The sequence below is a fragment of the Sphaerodactylus townsendi genome, linkage group LG13, assembly GCF_021028975.2.
Source record: "Sphaerodactylus townsendi isolate TG3544 linkage group LG13, MPM_Stown_v2.3, whole genome shotgun sequence".
Lineage (NCBI taxonomy): Eukaryota > Metazoa > Chordata > Lepidosauria > Squamata > Sphaerodactylidae > Sphaerodactylus > Sphaerodactylus townsendi.
Window position 1 is genome coordinate 41,944,385 of NC_059437.1, and position 21,846 is coordinate 41,966,230.

The window sequence follows — 21,846 nt, forward strand, 5'->3', positions numbered from 1 at the left end:
AGAGAGAAGTCTGTTTCCTTCACGTCTTGCTGCCAAATGGGTGGCTGGCTGACAGCAAAATAGCTCGGCTGTGTTGCTGCTGGAGGTGAAATCGCTATGCAGAACCTCTTGGAGGTGTATAACTTTATCCTGACTCTCTGCCGGTATCCCTCCTGGTACAGTTCTTTCCTGCTTTCTTGTACATTTTTAAAAGAAGCAGGGCTGGGGGTGGTGTTGTTGTTCTATTGTGTTTAAACTTTGCAGGATCACTCGTGCCATGTGAACCAGCAGGGTTAGCTCTTCCTCGAAACTGTATTGGAGACACGCATGAGCACCTGAAGTCACCTTTCACCAGGTCCTATTACTGGTTCATTTGAACACATTTTTATTTTATTTTATTTATTTATTGTTTAGATTTTTATACCGCCCCATCCCCAAGGGGCTCTGGGCAGTGTACAACATAATATCTCAGTACAGTTTTAAATATAATTGCTAAAACCTTTAAAAAACAGCGATAAAAACAGTAAGAGGCGTCCAACAAAACCCCATATTTAAAATCCTCCCCAAGAGGGAGGGACGGCGAGTCCCATTAGATAAAGAGGGGCCCAGATGTAAAGAGCCAAAGGGGGGGGGGAATCTATGAGAGTTAGCGTGGTGTAGTGCTTAAGAGCAGGTAGATTCTAATCTGGAGTGCTGGGTTCAAATCTCCACACAGACATAAAACACACCGGGTGACCCTGAGTCAGTAATTCTCGACCTAACCTCCCTCTCAGGGTTTAACGGATGCAACTCTTACATCTGCCCCCCAGAATTCCTGAGAGTTTGGCAGGTCTCGAAATGCAATTTGCCCGTCAATAAGTTTAAGCAGCTGCCTGAAAAATAACAACCCTTCCTGTTGTCTTTTTTTTTTCCCCCGAGCGTGCATTTGAGCATTCCAGGCGGCTTTTGTTCGTCTTCGGCTACAAGGCGAGCGGTCCGTTGTCGGCACCGCGAAAGCGATGGGTGCCATCTTTTTTTCTTCAGGGGAATGGGGGGGGGGGTTGCCTTTGAAATCTTTTGGCATTCGGTCGCGCACCTGTACGCTTAACTCACGCAGAGATAGCGTATTTGGGCGGAGGCCAAAATGCGCGCATGCATGTGCGTGTCTGTCTGTGTGTGTTAATGGAGCTGCTCACGGTGCTGCTGCAAAGCAGAGTGCTTGAGACGCTTTTATTAGCCGTTCCTTGCAGCTGAGCCCCGCTCGGTGAAGCTTTTACTGGCCTTGGCTGTGCCAGTTTCTGGGGCATTCGGCGGGGAGGGGCGCGCGTCTCAGTTTGGAGCCCCTTTTGGAAAATCCGAGTTTGGGAGCCAACAAGGCTAGAAGTAATCTGATTAAAATCACAGTGGGATAATTTTTTTTTAAAAAAAATCATGCATGTTGGAAGAAGCTTTTTTGGAGCCTCTTTAAAATACATCCAGGGGATTCTGTATTTGTAAAGAACCACTTTAAGTCAGGATTTGGCCAAGTTTTCAGTAGACGCTTCGCACCTTGGCAAGTCTCGGATGTATCCCTTCGCCGCCACCTTACCCTGGTTTGTACACCTCCCCTGGTTTGTAACTGTGAAGAGTTGGCAAAGTTTCACTGTGTTTACTTGTCTGTTTAGTTCGGCAGCGTCCTTGCGCCAACTGAAAACCAAGAGTGGATGACGGTCTGCTTTGAATCCTGTCAAGCAGCTGCCTCTTGGCTTCTGCCAATATCTGCTTTTTAAAAAAATGGATTTAGGCATGAGTCTTCTGCAGCTTTAAGAAATCAGATGCGCCCTTCATGGTCAGCTCCTGCTTCCCTACTGAAGTAAGATGTAAAACTGGATTAGAACTTTCTGGCTTTCTTGAACAACCCGGTTTGGCCTCTAGTCTGATCTTGGGGAATAACTGAAATTCATCCTTAAAAAAATAATGGCAATTGAAGGATAATTCAGGCCTAGTCTAAACATGAGCAGAATAGCTGGAAGGGAAAATGAGTGTAAACAGGTAGCGAGAAACCTTCTGCACCATTATTGTTGTAGGAAATTTGGTGGCAGTTGTCAAGATTTGCTTGCAAGTAAACAAGTTTTCAGATCAGTGTACCGGTCTCAGCTACACAGAACAAGTAAGCAGCATTCATTCTTGTCTTAGAATCATAGAGTTGGAAGAGTCCCCAAGGGCTATCAAGTCCAACCCCCTGCAATGCAGGAACACATAATCAAAGCACTTTTGTCGGATGGCCATCCAGCCTCTCTTTAAAAACCTCCAAAGAAGGAGACTCCGCCACACTCCCACTTCACCACACTCCCGCATTCCATTGTCAAACAGCCCTTACTGTCAGGAAGTTCTTCCTGATGTTTAGGTGGAATCTCTTTTCTTGTGCCTTGAACCCACTACTCCTGGTCCTAGTCTCTGGAGCAGCAGAAAACAAGCCTGCTCCCTCACCAACATGACATCCCTTCAAATATCTAAACAGAACTATTATGTCCCCTCTTAACTTCTCTTCACCAAACTAAACATACCCAGCCCCCTAAGTCTCTCCTTGTAGGGCAGGAGTAGGGAACCTGCAGCTCTCCAGATGTTCAGGAACTACAATTCCCATCAGCCTCTGTCAGCATGGCCAATTGGCCATGCTGGTAGGGGCTGATGGGAATTGTAGTTCCTGAACATCTGGAGAGCCGCAGGTTCCCTACCCCTGTTGTAGGGCATGGATTCCAGACCTTTTACCATTCATTAGTCAAAATGCATTATGAGTAGATTCTAGAAATAGGTATACCTACAATGATGCAGTAAGCACTTAGTGCTAACCTGTTCCCAGACCTCTGCCCATAATGCTATCAGCTTCAGGGGGCTAAGGTTGTGCAGTGTTCTTTTCCTTGGAAGGACTGCATCTGCGTTCGGCGTTCAGAGGCAGGGCACTCCTCAGTTCCAGATGCTGGAGACAAACGGGGAGGGCTGTTCATGGGCTTCCAAGTGGCATCTGGCTGGCCACTGTTGGAAACAGAACGCTGGACCTTGTGGCCTGATTCAGGAGAGCTTTTATATTCTTATCTCTATGGTACAGTGCGTTTTGAGCGAGGAAACGGAAAGGCGGCGGTGGCAGGATTACAGCGGGCAGGCTGAAGCTACGCCAGGGTTTGCTCTGGGGGTAGAACGAAGGGAGGCTGTGGGCTTTTCCTGCCTCCGCTGGCACTTGGCCTGTAGCCTCAGGATGCTGTGCTTCCCTCTCCCAAACATCAAAGCATTGAGCAGAGGCTGCCACCTGATTTTTCAGATGGGCCCACTGAACCGTGAGCACCGTGGCTCGAGAAGCACGAAGGTGGTCAGCGCAGCACAGGGGGAAGTACCTTGGCTTGAGGCATTAGATGGGCAAATCTGGATAAGGAGCTGGTTCCGAGGAAGTGTGGCAGGTTTTCCATTGATGCAATAATCTGAACTAGAATCACAGTTGGTGTCATGCCCCCACAGAGGCTTTTGTTATTTCCCCATAAGCTTTAGTTTCCCATAGTTAGCATGGTTTTAGTTCATTGTTAAGTCTTCTAAGGGAGGGTATTTTAGTTAGCCTCTGTCCCTTTAAGACATTTCCCAATAGGCAGTTTCCTTTCTTTACCCAGCAATCCCCTGTTTTAGTTCTAGCCAGTCAGTCTGAGTGAGGTGCCAAAGGTAGTTGGAGATTGGTATATTCGTGACGTACAAATTAGTATATGGTGGTCCATAGAGCACAAGTTAAGTTTAACAGTAATTAGAACTAGACAAAGACTGAAAGAACTGAAAGGAGGCAAGACACAGTGGACTTTCTTGAAAGCAGCCAGAGACATAGTCTACAACTTCAAACCTGCTCAAGACAAGCAAGTACTCTGCTTGTTAGATAGACCCAAAGAAGGAGTTAGTGTCTTGATTCCCTCCAGTAATAAACCTATTGTTGAACTGTTGAACCTGGCTTGTGTCTCCCCCACTCTGTCCCAGCCAAGTACAGGGCACCAAAAACAGATTCACTTGCCGGGGGGGCGGGGGGGCAGAACAGTTGGGTTGTTTTTTTTAAAAAAAACTTTCAATGGGGGGGGGGGAGCACTTCAAATGTTCTGAATGGATGAGCCTCCAAATACCCACGTTAGGTTTTGTGCTCCTTTTTGCATCCATCTTGGTTCTAACAGGGATTTTTTTATCAGTTTAGTCAAATAAATCTTTGCTGGCTACTTGGTAGAGCTGACCATTAGGGGCGCGCTTGCTTATCTTTTGAGACTGATTTGGTTGTGAAGGCAGTAGGTAGAACTTTACAGTGGTCTGTAATGCTGGAGCCCTGAACTGGGTGGCCCCAGGCTAGCTGGATCTTATTAGATCTCAGAAGCTAAGCAGGGTGGGCTCTGGCGAGCATTTGGACCAGAGATCTCCGAGGAATACCAGGGCTGTGAGGCAAATGCCGGCAACGGCAAACAACCTCTGAACATCTCTTGCCGCGAAAACCCTACAGTGGGCCTGTCTAACTCATTTGTTATGAGGGCCAGGTGTGACCGAAATGTGACTTGGTCAGGCTGGGCCCGGGGGTTGATGGCAGCCTCAGCTGGTGAACTCCCAGAAGGCTTGCCAGCCAAGATGAGCACTAGGGGTAGGGTGGCTGCCCCAGCTGATGAACCCACAGGAGGCTCACCAGGCCAGAGCAGGAGCGGCCTGGGCTGGATGCATAATAGTCTGGCTGCCTGGACTGGTGTGATTATGCTGACCCAACAATGTCCATGTTGCTCCTTTCAGGTGAGCAGAGCCTGGAAAATACTTGCAGAAGACCAAGTCCTCTGGTTCCGGTTGTGCCGACAGGAAGGCTACAGGTGTGACAGTCAGATCTCCGACTCTCCTTGCTGGAAAGGGACTCTCCGAGAATGTCGGGCAAAGGAGCAGGCTTTAAGAACCAACTGGAAGGTATCTCTGCAGTATCTCCCGCCCCTCTTAGTACCCAACTACAGCCTTAAAGCAAAGTGTGTAGCAGTGACCTTTGAATCCACAGGTGACACAAAAACACTTGGTTATCAGGGCCCACCTTGGCAAAACACGCAGACCTGCTGACCCCAGCTACTTACTCCTTCCTCAAAGTTACACTGGTGGGCAGAGGCATAGGGGGCGGAAATGGTGGCTGGGGCAACACCTGCTCCAGGCACACATACCCTGCTCCCCCCTGCGCCCCACTTACCTTAGCCGGCGGGAGCCTGCTATGGGCTGCTTCTATCCCCTTGACCTGGCTCTGCCAGGCTGCTCCTTTGGCCAGCGAAGACTCTGTCAGCTGAAGGAGCAGCCTGGAGGGGAGGGGTGTGTGGAGCGATTCCCCCCCCCCCCACATGACCGACTGGCGTGTACCCGGGGACATGTGACCCTACATGTCCCCGTGAGCGCTCCGCCTCTGCTGGTGAGCTGTTCCTGATTCCGGTGAGCTGTTCCTGATTCCTGATTCTGTCTCGTCTTCATGGAGAGGGGATAGAAGTGAACTGGAAGCTCCAGATTCAGACTCAGTATACTTCTGAAACCTCCCGAATGATGCACAGCAAACAGCACAGGGGAGCTGTTTTCTTTATGCCCTTCTTGTTGACTTCCAGGAAGCATTGGGCTGGCTGCTGTTGAAAAAAACAGAGATTGGGAGAAGACTTTTGGTCTGATCCAACACAAAGGAGAAGGTGCGGTGCTGTAAGAGCGGCAGGTAGTTATGTTGGAAGACTACTGTTGCTTTTTTTGGTGCCAGGAGGCAATTGTTGGCTGCTGGTAAAACAAGCAGCTGGTGAAGAGGACAGTTGTATAAGGGCACAGCAGGCAGCTGCCTGCGGACTCTAAGCCATTGCTTCTCTGGTGCCCTGCGCTCTGCATCGTCCACTGCAGTACAAAGAAGTGAGAGCAGAGTCATTGTTTTTACATCATTAATGGGCAAAGTCGAAAGCCTGCGTAACTGGCGAGTTATAGCCCTCCTCTCAGTGGGTTTGTGGAGTGATAGATCAGGTGAATGGCTGAGCCACAAATTGGCATACGTGAAGTTAGTTCCTACTGGGTTCTTGCAACCACAAAGTCCTGGCTAGTTTCACACACTAGCGGATTTGCATGTGCCGTGCCGTGTCGACGGGGAGCTCTTGCTAATCCGGGTTATGTTTTCACATTTCTTGCTTTATTGTATGGAACTTCCCATCTTTTGGGAAAGTGGAGGGTAGAACTCCCAAGATCCCTGAAGGTCCTCCTGCCTGTGCACTAAGATCATTGGCTGACTGTTTCCAGTACCCTCACCTCCGGAGTCTAGGAACTGACTGTTTCAGGTTGAAGAAGACGACTTTATTTACAGTCAATGACCAGATATATTACAAATCTCCAAAATATCTACAACAAAACAAGAATGCCAGATCTCTCTCCCGTATTCCAGCACTATCCATCTATATATAATTATACTTTGTAATCACACCAAACAGCATAAAAATACTAAACAAAACAAAAATATCTAAGGGGGATGCCATATTCAGATCATTTTTTCTTTTTCATAATGAATAGTCCAGGCAGGCTGTTTCAGGTTGGATTACCTTGATCATAGAAAACTTTCCCCGTATTTTCTCGGCATCCGCTTGAGCACCCAGATGAAAGCCGCTCTCCTCCTCGAGTCTTTTTTTGGCAGAAATTATTGACGGTTTCTCATCCTGTTTTCTACTGTTAATTTTAATCTGCTTTATTTTATTTATTCACTTACAAAATTTGTATCCTGCCTTTCTGCTCCAACAAGGTGGACAGAGGCACCTAGCAGTTTAAAACATACGTGATAAAATAATTTCACAAAACTGGTGACATCAACCTCCCCCAGTAGGTATTATTAAAACAATTTAAAAAGCAGAGTTAAAATACATACAAAATATTTTAAAAAGCAAATAAAACACTGGTTAGGAAGAAGGAGAAGAAGAAGAGTTTGGATTTATATCCCCCCTTTCTCTCCTATAAGGTGGCTCAAAAGGACTCACAAACTCCTTTCCTTTCCCCCCTCACAACAAGCACCCTGTGAGGTAGGTAGGGCTGAGAGTGCTCAGAAGAACTGTGACTAGCCCAGGGTCATGCAGCTGGCGTGTGTTGGAGTGCACAAGCTAATCTGGTTCACCAGTTAAGCCTCCACAGCTCAAGTGGCAGAGTAGGGAATCAAACCCGGTTCTCCGGATTAGAGTGCACCTGCTCTTTAACCATTACACCACGAGGGATTATTCAGTGAGCGAGTGCCAAATGAAACAAAAGTTTTACATTTCACCCTTGTGCCAATTTGCTTTCGCACGAAAGTCTTCTTGGTAGAAGGGCAGGGTTAGAAATACTGGGAATGAACTGATACAAATGGACGACTGACTGAACTAACAATGCCACTCTGTCTTTCTCTGCAGAATCGCATTGGTGCTGTGAGCCAGCTGCAGTACGAACTTGGGAAAGTTCTGTGTGATGTACATTCTTGCGACGGAGTGGCTATTGCTGGGTAAGCATATGGTACTTATCTGTTGAGAGCATCTTTTCCTGTCTCCCACTGACAGCCTAATTGGGTACTGTGATGGCTTGTGGGCGAGACAGTAAACTGAAGTGAACTGACAGTCTAATTGAGGCTGTGGAGAAGAGAAGTTTCAGCCAAAGTTCCATGGCAGGTTCAAGAGAGGGGCGGACTTTGTTTCTGCAGAGGAACCCCAGGCCAGACTCTCCGATTTATTTATTTTCATTTGATTTCTATATCGCCCCTCCCCTTAAGTAGGAATATGAGGTCTGTCGTGCCTTAAAGTCTCTGATGTCTTATACTCCCCTCCACAATATTTCCTGGTTCTGTTGAAAGTAATGGTTTTGACCTGTAAAGGATCAGAGGGTCTGGGACCAAAATCTCCCCCCATGTGTTTAAGATCATTCACGTCACAGCTGTTGGAGGTCGAGTAGAGGATGGCTGCAGGCACGGCTTTCTTTGTGGTGGCATCTTTGTTGCAGAGTGTCTTCCCCAGAAATGTTCATTCGGCAATTCGATTTTATCATTTAGCTCTCCGATTCACGTAGATTTGGTTTTCTTCAGCATTTGGTGGGGTAATTACGTCTCTCGTTATTTATTTTACTACTGCTGTTACCAACTGCTAGTTTATAAAGAATTTTTCAAATTACTAGTAGGAGTTCCTGTTCATTTTGCAAGTTCTGGACTGAGAGAAATCAGTAGGGTTCCACAACCTAACGAGTTGAATCAGTACAAAATTTCCACGCAGCAGCAAGTGGAAATTCAAGAAAAGGGCTGTAGTAGCCCCTTGTGCTAAGTCAAAGATTTTATCCCTCTTGTTTCTGCTTTGCACAACCAGTTTTTGCACAACCAGTTTTAAGGCACAGTCCTACAAAGGGGATAAAGTGCTAGTTATCCCACAAGATACTGTTGAAGTGGAACTTCACTAAGTCTGTTTATTTTTCTGCTTCTGTGTCCCTGCTGCATGCCAGCATGGTGTAGTGGTAAGAGCAAGTGAATTCTAATCTGGAGAATCAGGAGGTGGTGATGGCCACTAACCTGGATAGCTTTAAAAGTGGCTTGGACAGATTTATGGAGGTCGATCTATGGCTACCAATCTTGATCCTCTTTGATCTGAGATTGCAAATGCCTTAGCAGTCCAGGTGCTCGGGAGCAACAGCCGCAGAAGGCCATTGCTTTCACATCCTGCATGTGAGCTCCCAATGGCACCTGGTGGGCCACTGCGAGTAGCAGAGAGCTGGACTAGATGGACTCTGGTCTGATCCAGCTGGCTTGTTCTTATGTTCTTATGTTCTTATGTTCTTATTGATTGGGGGGGGGGGATTTATACAGTGAATTTGTGTTATAGATGGCCATTTGCAAAATAGTATTCGTTGCCATTGATGTTGTGTTAAAACAGGGGTAGGGAACCTGCGGCTCTCCAGATGTTCAGGAACTCCAATTCCCATCAGCCCCTACCAGCATGGCCAATTGGCCATGCTGGCAGAGGCTGATGGGAATTGTAGTTCCTGAACATCTGGAGAGCCGCAGGTTCCCTACCCCTGTGTTAAAAGGATCTATGTTGAGGTTAGAAACACCGGTCACTCTGAATCAGAGGTGTATCTAGGAAAAATGTAGCCCAATGCAAAATCTGAGCCCCCCCCCCTCACCCCCGTATGGGCGACCACCCTCCCCCAGCACGACCAAACAGCATTTTTTTTTGTACCAGGTCCTGAAGTCAGTGTATGGACCTGGGGGGAAGGAGGAGGGGGGTGGGGTGTGTGATTAAATGGCCACTTCCTGTGGACATTTGACCCCGTATGTCCCCCTGGGCTGTACACCCCTGCGATCTGAAAGAGTCCTTCTGGTCTCTAGGATTTTCAGCATTTCTTGCAAGGTTGGCTTCTGAAAAAGTTATCCTGATTTTGTGGAATTTCTGCCAGAGGTCTGTGGTACATCTTTGGATCTGAGTAATAAGGTTCTAATTATGCACAGACGCACTCCGGTTGTAAAATAATTTGGAAGGCTACTGTTAATCACTATTATCGTGATTAACTGGAGACGCGCTTGTCGCCGTGGTGGCAGATAAAACTATGCTGGCTTCTTAGGCTTTAGGCTTAGGCTTCTCTTAGGCTTCTTTAGGCTTCTCGTAGGATTTACACTACAGCCCCTGCGCTGCTGTTTCTGAATAAACAGGGGATATTTTGTGCTCCTGTGGATACCCAGTCCCTTTCTTTTTTATCATTGCAATGCCTCTGTTATTTGCAGTGCGGGTTGAAAAGGTTTATTCCAGCAGCCTTTCTAGTGCCCTGAACCTTATTAACCTTGTTTCTACACTAAAGAGCGTGGAGTTTTTCGAGAATGGATGTCCCACGATAATCACTAATCTTCTTGGCCTGGCCTGGCCTGGCATATATAGTGTGTTGAAACATGATTATGAGAGAGGATTTTTTCCCCGCTCCCTCCTGGTTTTTCATCCCCTCGGCTCTTCAGAAGCCACAACATTGAATAGAAGTGAGCGGTGATGTCATTGGGACTGTGAAATTGGCTCAGTCCTGCCATAAATCAATGTATGGCATTTTACGGCAACACTTCATTTTAATGATACGTTTTTGTAGAGTAGGATTAGAGTCAATTGTCTGTAAAAGATATATCCCCCGTCCCCATTAATGCCAGATTCTTTGAGTGGCAGAGATGAAGGCCGCTTGAAGTAAATTCGGAGAGTCGCCGTCTCTCTCTCTCTTTCCCTCCCTCCTCTGCCGGATAAAATGTCATGAATTGATTGTCTCCCAACTAAAACCGAAGTTGGTATTGACTGTGCTTCTTTGAGGGCCTTAATTTGGCCATTTTGAAGCCTAGCTTCCTGCTGTAGCTGGCTCAGGTTTTGCTGCTTGAGGGCTGGTGGTGTGTTCGACACCCCAGAGCGGCAGAAATGTTAGTGCTGCTTCAGTCTTGATGATGAAGTATTAATTTCCGAAGAAAATCAACTCTTAGTGGGAGCCTCACGCTGTTCGGCAACTCTTCAGCCCTTGTGAGGTTCTAAGTGCTTCATTTTGGCTTTGGAAGATTCAACCTGATATTAATCAATCCACATCTGCAGCGGTCGTAGCTCTTATAGCCTAGACCGGCCCAAGCTCATCTGAGCTAATGCAAGGAAGGTCCTGGAATGGGAGACCACCAAGGAAGACAGTGGCTCCTGTGCAGAAGGTGTCAGGATGTGCTCTCTCCTGCCATCAAAGAACGGGTTTGGAGTAGTAGAAGAAACAAGAGTTGGATTTATATCTTCCCTTTCTCTCCTGAAAGGAGACTCAAAGGGGCTTACAAACTCCGTTCCCTTCCCCTCTCACAACAAACACCCTGTGAGGTAGGTGAGGCTGAGAGAGCTCCGAAGAACTGTGAGTAGCTCAAGGTCACCCAGCTGGCGTGTGTTGGAGTGCACAGGCTAATCTGAATTCCCCAGATAAGACTCTACATCTCAAGCGGCAGAGCTGGGAATCAAACCTGGTTCCTCCAGATCAGGGCACACCTGCTCTTAACAACTACACCAAGGCTTCCCACCTAGCTGAGTGGAAGGGGCAGTTGTCTTCGCCCCTGATATGTTAATGGACATCTTTCCTTTCCTTTTCCTTTGATGCTTGTAACTGTAGCTAACTAGAAGCAACCCTGGCGCCTTCCCAGCAAGAGGTGGTGGCAGGTGGCTGAGAGCTATCACTGCGCTGGCCTTGAGATGCTCAACTCCCAAACAACTCTCTTTCCATTGTATTATTCTCAGATTCCATGGGAATCAGGGAGGAGGGATTTATGGCGGGAACTCTGAGGGGACAAAGGCAACTGTATTTTTGTAGTCTGACAGAACTGGCTTTCTGAAAGTCAGGTACTAGCTGTTATCAATAAAGACTTGTGATCCAGCATCCAGAGTCCGCTTATTGACTTCAGTCTCAAGACCTGTCAGAGGGAGGCAACACCAAACTCTCGCTCGCTCTCTCTCGCTCTCTCTCTCTCTGTGTGTGTGTGTGTGTGTGTGTGTGTGTGTGTGTGTGTGTGAGAGAGAGAGAGAGAGAGAGAGAGAGAGAGAGAGAGAGAGAGAGAGAGAGAGAAATTCCATCAAGACACTTCTGGCTTGTGGTGACCCTATGAATCAATGTCCTCCAAAACATCCTATCATTGATAGGTATGCTTAGGTCTTGCAAACTGAGGGCTGATGCTAATCGTTTGCCATAAGGTGGAACTTCATGGGGTCGCCATCAGTCGGTTGCAGCTTGAAGGCATGCTTTTCCTCTGCAGCCGGATCAGGTTGCTTCAACATTTGGTGGTCTGCTTAAAATCAAACAGGATGACAAATCCAGCCCTCTGCTTCAGTGCAAAAGCCAGTGACCTATAAAGGGAGAGCAGGTGCATTGCAATAAGGCCGTTTACAGGGGGAGAAAGTTCCAAATGACTTAGCTGCAGGAGCCCTGCTGGATCAGGCGACAGATCCATCTAGTTTGCCACATTGGGGAACCAGATGCCCCCAGAAGGTTAACAAGCAAGGTGCTAGGCCAAAGTTTCCCTTAGCAGCTGCCTCCCCAGAAGCTGGCAGTCCAAGGTATACTGCCTTTTATCATGGGGCCTCCATTTATGAATAATGGTTAGTAGCCATTGGTGGATCCAGCCTTCACGAGTTGCCTTTTAAAACCATCTAAATTAAGGGCCTTGGACACGTTGCATAGCAGTGGTTTCCAAAGGTCAGTTGAACTCTGTTAATAAATATTGTGTCCTTCTGGAATCTACTGCCCATCGTTGACAACAGTAGATCCTGGGTGTATTAGAAATGCTAGCTCCCTCGCTGTCTTAACAAACAGCAAAACCTACCATAATAGTGAGTCCAAACAACCATTTACCTGATAGAAATGCATGCGAGGTGGGAAAACACTGTGTTCAGTACTGGCCTCTCTTTTCCCCCTTTTGTTTTCTAAATGTTTTCTCTTTTGTCATCCCAGACAGTAGTGCTCCATAGTAAAAACAAAATTAAATACCAACATGATATGATCCCGTGAAGGTGCCTCCTACTGAGTCAGGCTATTCATTTCTCAAGGGCAGAATTGTCCACTCTGACCGGCAGTGCATCTCCAGGGTGTCAAGGTATTTTCCTCTGAACTGGAGAAGCCCAGGATTGAACCTGGGACTTTCTGTATGCAGAGATAAATGCTGAGCCACGCCTCTTCCCCTGCCTCTTGACTGCCTTCATGTCAAGCGAGTTCTTAGATCAACCTCTCAAGAGCTAATTAGGCTGTCGGGTTGGCAACGTGATCTAGCAGCTTCCCGGTTTTTGTTTTGGAGCAGCAGCGGCGTAGTGGTTAAGAGCAGGTGCATTCTAATCTGGAGGAACCGGGTTTGATTTCCCGCTCTGCCACCTGAGCTGTGGAGGCTTATCTGGGGAATTCAGATTAGCCTGTGCACTCCCACACACGCCAGCTGGGTGACCTTGGGCTAGTCACAGCTTTTTGGAGCTCTCTCAGCCCCACCCACCTTGGTTGTGAGGGGGGAAGGGCAAGGAGATTGTAAGCCCCTTTGAGTCTCCTACAGGAGAGAAAGGGGGGATATAAATCCAAACTCTTCTTCTTCTACCTTGGTGCAGTGGGTATCCCTTGCCTATTCTTCCTGTATTTTCTCCGTGGATCTTTCAGTGTCATACATGGTGCCTCTGTTTTGCCCGCACTAGAGTACCGCACAGTAAAGCAGACCAAAGACATTATGGCATTCTCAGGTCCGAGCTGTTTTAGAACTGACTTCTGCTATTGAAAGATGCTGCAACAGCCTTAAACGTGGCAGGACCAGGCGATCTTGTTTCCCGCTCCCTGCACCTTTTAAAGTGCTAAAACTGCCATGTCTCTATTAAGACAAAAGCCAGTTGAAGAGTCTTAAATGGGTAGAGATTTAGAAGGGCAGGGGCAAAGTGCATCTGCCAACCAGGTTCTTTATCAAAACCAGGTCGCCTAAGGCAGACAACAGTTTCAACCCCCCAGGACTGTAGCTGGCGAGAGAACCAGTGTAGCTCCCCTCCACCCACACACACAAACACCTTGTCTGCCAGTGGTTTGGACGCTGCCTGCATATTCTACAATACTCCGTGTCCTTGGGGGGAAAAACCCTTCCATTTTGAAGTGTCTTCTCTCCGAGGCAGAGCTGGCTTTGTATTGTTTTGAAACAGAGGGGCACGTGGCGGAGGCAGCTGTCGCTTTAAGCAGCCTGCCCAAGACGTGTAATTGTAGAAAGGGGACGGTTGTGTACAACATTGATTGGGAGTGAGGTAACCGCAAACACTGACGTCTCCAATGAAAAGGAATCCGAGGCCTGACCCAGAAAACAAGCATCGTAACCGCGTGAAGTGTTATTGATAAACACACGCTTGCCAGATTGAATTCTCTGATGTCAGGCCATCAGCGCAAGGCTCTTCAGACGGGAGAGATGATAGCTGCCGCTCGCTCGGGCCCCGCAGCTCCAGTTGCCATCAATCAATCCCGCAATCTCGCCGTCTCCCAGTTTGGGTGACAAGGAGCAGGGGCTGAGCGGAGCCTTTTTGTTTTTTTGTCATCCAGGTGCCTCTTTCTGAATAGCGGGCTCACGTATCCTTACCACCTCTTACACATGTTAATTGAAGTACCCTCTGCAAATCCAAAACTGCCTATTAATTGGTATCGCATAGGACTGGTGTGTGTGTATTTTAATTGTGTTTTTTCTAAATATGTCTAAGGGTGATGTTGATGCTTATTTAGCTCGTTGCACTTATTTAGCTCATTGTATTTATGGCATTTCCCATACATTAGTAACCGTTGCAACAGCTCTGAGATGAATCAGGGTTGCCTGCTAGAGGTACTTAGAAGAAGAGGAGGAGTTTGGATTTAAAAAAACCCTTTCTCTCCTGTAAGGAGACTCAAAGGAGCTTTCAAACTCCTTTCCCTTCCCTCCACCTCCCACAACAAACTCCCTGTGAGGTAGGTGGGATTGAGAGAGCTCCAAAGAACTGTGACTAGCCCAAGGTCACCCAGCTGGTGTGTGTTGGAGTGCACAAGCTAATCTGGTTCACCAGATAAGTCTCCACAGCTCAAGTGGCAGAGTGGGGAATCAAACCCAGTTCTCCAGATTAGAGTGCACCTGCTCTTAACCACTACACCACGCTGGCTCTCGACCCTACAATAGTGGGGATGAGACATGCATTGTCTGGGGTTATTTCTCTGCCATCTTTGCATCAGCCCGTTGACAGCCATACCCACTGGCACAGAGGCATGCAGCGAGACCGGAAGCACATCAGAGCAGGAAATATTGTCATGATGTGCTTCCTGTTTTCAGCGTGCTAAGAGAGGAGGTGTGTCGGGGCAGGATTTCTTGTCCCAACATGCTTCCTCTTGCCCTCCGCATGCTTCTCGCTTTCCCCGGGGAAAGCAAGAGCATTTCTGACATGACTTTTCACACCGGAGCAGGGCAAGGTCGGGGGATGCCGACAGTGTAATAGGCCTCTGTGTCTACTGATTCTTAAATCTGAGCCTTTATTGTCTCCAGAGCAGAAATGTGTTGGCTGTTTTTTGCTGGCGAAGTCTCTCAAATATACTCTGCCTTGGGTGCCGGTTATAACATGGATCCGGCAGAAGAAACACCGGACACGTTATCTGATCTGTTTGGGAACTGTTTTGACCCAGTTGCCATGATGGATCCCAGGATCTGTGGAGACTGCTTGTGCTCTGGATCCTTGTCGATCCCGACTGCTGGAGAAATTTAAGGATATAAATAAGTCATTTAATGCCTGTCATGAATCAATTACTGATTCAGGGCACCTTCCCTAGGCCACTCTTAAGAGGCATTGATCTGGTCCCTGCTTTTAAAAAATCATCTATACAGAAAAATCATGTTGTCAGTTGCCATCTTGGCTCTAATTTGCTTTTCCTGGGGAATGTTATTGAGGCAACGGTAGCAGACCAATTCCAGGCGGCTTTGAGTAACCCATGTGCTCTGGACCATTTTCAGTCTAGCCTTATGACCAGGCTATGGGACAAACAGGTGGCTTTCATTGATGATTTCCATCTGAATGTAGACAAGGGCCGTGCCTCTTTGTCACTCCTGCTGGATTTATGTGCTGCCCTTAACACTGCTGACCATGCTGTCTAGTTGAAATGCTCGTAGGCAGAAGCAGGGATCGTGGATGATCTTTGGATATGTTTGTATCATTCCACGTGGACTCAGCTCAAAGGTTTGCCACTGGAGACCAGCGGCCATCAGCGTGGGATACATCCAGCGGAGTTCCACAGGGTGCGGATTTTCTCTCCCATGCTATTCAATCTCTTTGTAAAGTCCTTAGGAGAAATTATTCATGGTGTTGGAATTGGATGCCGTCAGCATACTAATAACACTGAGCTGTGTGTATCTCTCTATTCCAATCTCCTGGGCTTGCTGTAAAATCTGGAGCCACTGCTTGACTGCTGTGGTTAAATAGCTGAGAGTCAACAAACAAACTAAGCTCTGACCAGAGGGAGATAATGTTGCTGGGGAAGGAGAGGAGGAGTTTGGATTTATTCCCCACTGTTCTCAACCGTAAGGAGTCTCAAAGTGGCTTACAAACTCCTTTCCCTTCCTCTCCCCACAACAGACACCTTGTTAAGTAGGTGGGGCTGAGAGAGTTCTGAGAGAACTGTGACCAGCCCACGGTCACCCTGCATGCTTCATGTGTAGGAATGGGGTTCACCAGATTAGAGTCCACCGCTCTTAACCACTACACCACGCTGGCTCTCCTGCGGTCTTGAAGGACTTGGTCCTTCCCAGTTTGGGTGGGGTTCACTTGACCATTGCCTAGTCAGTCAAGGCCCTGGATGATACACCAAATCCAGCATTAATGCTGGAGAAGTAAATTAATGTGGCTGCAGAAAATGTTTTATTCTAAATTAGAGTAACCCGGCAGATTACCTCCTGCCTTAACTCAGCTAATCTAGCAGACTAGATCCACACCATGGTAACATAGAGACTAGACTAGCATAATGCTCCTGTATGGGTCACCTCTCAAAATCAGAAACTCCGGTACGTGCAGAATATTGCAGCTATATTATTAGTAGGAACTAGGTGGTGCATGCAGATTATACCCATTCCGCAATCACTCCATTGGCTACCGGTTAGTTACATTTCAGGGTATTAGCCATCAAATACAAAGCCCTTCATGGCCTTGGGTCCTCATATCTGTAGGTCCATCTCGCCTCTGCCCCCAGCTTCGTTCATCTGAACAGCACTTTCTAGAGGTGCCCCCTGCAAATAGGTACGGCCTACAATTGCTAGTAGGAGCGTATTCTCTGGAATGATCCCCCCCCCCCCCCCCGGAACAGTAAACAGGGTTACATATATTTGATACAATAAAATACAAGGCTAGATACATTAGATCACAGGTGTCCAACTCGCGGCCCTCCAGATGTCATGGACTAACGTTCCCATCATCCCCTGCCAGCATCATGCTGGCAGGGGATGATGGGAACTGTAGTCCATAACATCTGAAGGGCCGCGAGTTGGACACCTATGTATTAGATACAATAAATGCATTACTAGATATCCTGCTGTTTGTTTGTCGTGTATTGCAGCATATTGGAAGTGTATGTGGAAGAGGTCTAAGAATTGCCCTGCAGCCCTGATCCAAATTGCACTGTGCCCCACCTGTTGCAGCTATTCAGATTCAAAAATTGTGGCAGATCTCCTCACAGATTTCCGATTATCACACCTGGTTTTACCTTGAAACTGGAGAGCTGTTCCTGGTTTAAATATATCAGCCCACTTCTCTGTGGAGCACAACTTCCAAAATTCTTATCTCGTCACTTGCTTTCCATAGTCTGTTAATATAGATTATAGGGGAGAGAAGTGGGCATGCGCTAAAAATTGCTCTTCTCCACACTTTTACAAAAAGCCTTAAATTTCTCCTGTTCTTCCCCCTTCCTCTCCCCTTTCCCCCACCGTTGATAGGTCACCTTTATCAGGGGAGAAAACAGATGACATCACCAGTTCACCCAGGTCAGGTTACAAAATGTACGCAAAGGGTTGAATTGCCTGACATGACAAGTGTGTTCACTCCTCCCCTACCTAGTGAAAAGGATCCTTTCAGGTGATACCACAGCGAGAAACCTGAGAGCAGCCTCTTTGTTCAGGCTCTCTGACTTCTTGACCTATCCATTAAGCGATTGGTTTACCAAGGGCTTTTCACCCCATGTACTCTTGGCCAAGACATTCCCCGGGCTCCCAAATTTACAGTGAATCACTTAATATTGTGAGGCTGGATTTCATTGCTGGCATGAAATTAGCATCCTATTCAGTTTGAGATAGCAAATGGCACTATTCCCCCTTGGAGGTGCGGGAGGGGGGCAGAAATCTCTTAACAATGTCAGCTGACTCTGCTGCCAGAGCTTCTTTTGAAAACCTTAACTACAGTTGCATATCTGATTTTTCAGTGCCTGTAAAGAAAGACCGTCATGAGTTCTAAAAGGCTTTACACAGCTACCTCTGGCACACAGTGATCTCATTATTATTAGCTGCAGTCTGCTATCAGTTCTAAAATAATTATAATTATAATAATTATTAGACAGCATGCTGTAATGGTTAAGCAGTGTGCTGTAATGGTTACATCGTGCTGTAATGGTTAGAGTCCACTAATCTGGAGAGCAGGACTCTAATCTGGAGAGCAGGATTTGAATACTCTTCCACACGAGCACTGGACAAGAGTGAACCAGGTTGGTTTCTCCGTTCGTCCACATGAAGCCTGCTGGGTGACCTTGGCCTAGTCACGGTTCTTTGGAACACTCTCAGCCCCGCCTGCCTCACAAGGCATGGGGAGAGGAAGAGAAGGAGTTTGTAAGCTGTTTTGAGACTCCTTATGGTTGAGAAAAGGGGGTATAAATCCAAACTCTTTTTCTTCTTCTTAGGTTGTGATGCACCATCAGTGTACTTACAAGATTACTTAAAGAACCTTACTATACAGTCCTATACTTACCACTCTGCTAAAACCAAAATAAGTATGCCTAAGTTTGCCAACTTGTACCACATTAGGTTAGGAACTATGGTTTTAATTATGTTTTACTCTTTATTTGTATATCTATTGCTTTGACTGCTGATGAAAGCCACCCTTAGGCCAGTGCTGCTGAGAAAGGGTGGGGTATACATAAAAGAAAATAAATAAAATTAGCTTTCGGGCTAATAACATGAGCTACACAGTAAGTCTGTATTTCCAAGGCCTTTATGATCTCTTAAATGCTTCTGATTTCCCACTTCCTTATGTTTCCGTCTCTTTTCTCCCCTTTCCCCAATTACAATGTATGTCCTTTGATTCATCCAACAATAAAACAAAGAAGCAGTAGCATAATGTAGTAAATGCAAAGAACTTTGAAGAGGAGGAGATGCTTTGGGAGAACTGTGTGCTAGAAAAAAATAATTGATCTGTTCCTTCTAACTATATTTATAGTATGTTTCTTTGGAAACCTACTGCTGTCATACCAACACCTTGGAAAGCTAGTCTGCCATCCTGTGGCTTCCGGGGCCTGTGCAATTTGTATATGGTGGTTGTGTTTTGTGGCTTCAATTGGGTGCAGTGATTCTTCGGTTCTTTCATTAGTCACTTGAGGTATCTTGGAAAAGAATTAGTCCCCCTTCCACCCTTACCTTCTCAAAAACTGTTGTGACAAAGCAAAAGCTGAATTCATGTCACTGATTTATATCCAGCCCAACCTGTTGGCCTTCCTGGCTTCAACTCCTCTTTCAATGAAAGGGTGACAGCCTTAATAAACAAGATTGGAGATCATTTCCAAAATTCTTTATTAGTCCTTGGAGACCAGAACGTCGCAGTGATGGGTCCTACTTGAAGCTCTAATGAAAGTAGTTTGTTCAAAAACTTTACTCATTGTTCCAGCTGGCATATCATATTGCTAACTCTGAACTGGGCCAGAGAGTGTGGATTGATAGATCTGCAAAATGAAGCTAGGGACAGATAGGGGAAATCTCTCTACAACCTTAAAAGAAGTTTCAGGAAAATCTGAGATGAAAAAAAAATCAGGGAATTAAGACTCCCACAGATAACAGAAACACTGCCTGTAACTTTAAGAAAAGAATGCCCTCTGAGCTATCAGTGGCCACATTGGAGGTAACTAGGCAACCAAAACAATGTTTCTGAGCCTTCTGAGTCTTGGTTTCTGCAAAGCTGTGAATGGAGCCCCTAGAGGCCAAAACGCTCCTGGAAAAGGTCTCATTCCTTGATGGAACAGGACTCACTGGGGACTCACAACCTGTGCAACTGAGCCCGGCACTGCTGCTGGCAGCACTGCACAACTCAGCCAGACTTTCCCAAGGACAACCTGCCAGCAGGAAGGAAAGTTGAAGTTAGTGGGACAGATAAAGGCTATTGACTGGGGTGAAGAAGAGGAAGCAGGAAAAGGGGGAGAGGCTATCAGCACTACCAGAGAAGGGAAACAGGACGTAATCAGGAAGAGGGATACAAGAGAAAATGAGATGCAAGTTTGTGCTTGTTTTTCTGTGTTTAACCCTAACTTGCTTTTCCCCTGTGCAAAACCATAGTGTTGTGTCCTATAATTCCTTTCCACCAATGACAGAGTCTTACAAGAAGCTCTTATTGGTTAGAATGCTCCACATCACTGTATGAAGACTGCTTGTACTCGAGCCCTTTGGGGGTGAGGCGGCTTATAAATCTCATAAATAAATATATAAATACTAACTAAAGGCTGTCCTGTTAGCAGAACAGAGTTGCAGGATTCAAATCGTAGCTTCTGGTTTTCTCCCTCAGAGAAGAGGGTGAACAGTTTCTCTTTTATCCCTGAGGTTCTTCTCACTCCCCCTCTCAGCTTCCTATTATTACTTTTATTTTTCGTGGTTTCTGGCCTTGAAGGATTTCTGGAGACTCTTTAGAACACAGATGTCAAACTCGTGGCCCTCCAGATGTTATGGACTACAGTTCCCATCATCCCCTGCCAGCATGATGCTGGCAGGAGATGATGGGGACCGTAGTCCAAAACATCTGGAGTGGCGCGAGTTTGACACCTATGCTTTAGAATCTCAGTAGCTCCCTCTGAATCTTTTGCAGATTATCCGCAAGTACAAACATTGAAGGAAATCTCCACCAGTTTACTTAACTTGAATCTAGTAGCACAGTAATATTGATGTTAGACAAACTGAGGACAAGGCAGCCTCATGTACTTGACTATCTTTCCAGCAGTAAGACATCTGCAAAAGATTGCCGTGCAATCATGGTCGTGCCGTGGACCAAAGGAGGAAGTCCTCTGTACTGATAGCTTATTTTTGTGTGCGTTTGTCAGCTTGGGCTCCTTCCTTGCAGTTGTACTTTGCACGCCTGCTAATTAGACAGCCGTCAACATTGGAGGCCAAAGGCTTCCTAACAAAGCAACAGTGATAGCCGAGTCTTAATTGGCTGAGTGTAATTTGTTATTACGCAATGATAAGGACATCTGGGGCTCTGGAGAGAGATCAGCCTCCCATTTCCCCAGATTGATTTTTGCTTCGCCAGTCTTGGGGAGGGGTGGCGGCGGCTCGGCTTCCCAGTGTTTTTTGATCCCCAGGAAGTCGCCAACCTCTTCAGCACTACTTCCTCAGGACAGCGCCCAAGCTCCATTCCACCTGCCACTGCCCGCCCAGCTGAAGCGAGTCCTTTTGTTTTTGTTCACTGTCGCTTTCTCTGTCCCATGAAGTTGGCTCAGTTGCAACTGGAAGCGTTGAGCGATTACTGCTGGTCACTGTTTCCTTTTAAAAGTCAGCTGTGAAATCTCCCTTTCAGAAACCAGCTTTGAGATGGTGACAGGTGCTGTTCTGTGGGGCTCCCTTTTTGACTAGTTTCGTTACTATTTATTGAGAAGAGAAGAATAATTTGGATTTATACCCCCACCTTCCTCTCCTGTAAGGAGACTCAATCTCCTTTCCCTTCCTCTCTCCACAAAGGACACCCTGAGAGGTAGGTGGGGCTGACAGAGTTCCGAAGAACTGTGACTAGCCCAAGGAAGGTAGGAGTGGGGAAACACATCTGGTTCACCAGACAAGCCTCTGCCACTCAGGTGGAAGAGTGGGGAATCAAACTCAGTTCTCCAGATTAGAGTCCACCTGTTCTTAACCACTACACCACGCTGGCGCCTTCATTGATGAAGCAGTGAGCAACTGTTTGTTGACCACATGGAGATTCTTCTGCTCGTTCAACTTCATAGGAAGAACCCTTCTGCCCAGCAACTACTTGTGCCTTTCTCCTTGAAAGAGGGCTTCGTTAATTGCTGTGACCCCACCCAATGGCTGCTTTGGAATCTTCCCTTGAGTAGCCTTTCTTAAAGCTGCTTGTTCTATGCCAGGGGTAGGGAACCTGCGGCTCTCCAGATGTTCAGGAACTACAATTCCCATCAGCCCCT

The 21,846-nt window shown here is 46.8% G+C and overlaps 1 protein-coding gene across 1 annotated transcript in view; it reads left to right on the forward strand.

The window, feature by feature from the left end:
• Positions 1-21,846, forward strand: part of FBXW8 (F-box and WD repeat domain containing 8) — an 86,493-nt gene that overhangs the window by 9,252 nt on the left and 55,395 nt on the right. The window contains exons 3-4 of the mRNA XM_048514381.1: positions 4,732-4,896; positions 7,359-7,447. Of these exons, the coding sequence (XP_048370338.1) occupies positions 4,732-4,896; positions 7,359-7,447 (254 nt within the window). The remainder of the gene's footprint in view (positions 1-4,731; positions 4,897-7,358; positions 7,448-21,846) is intronic.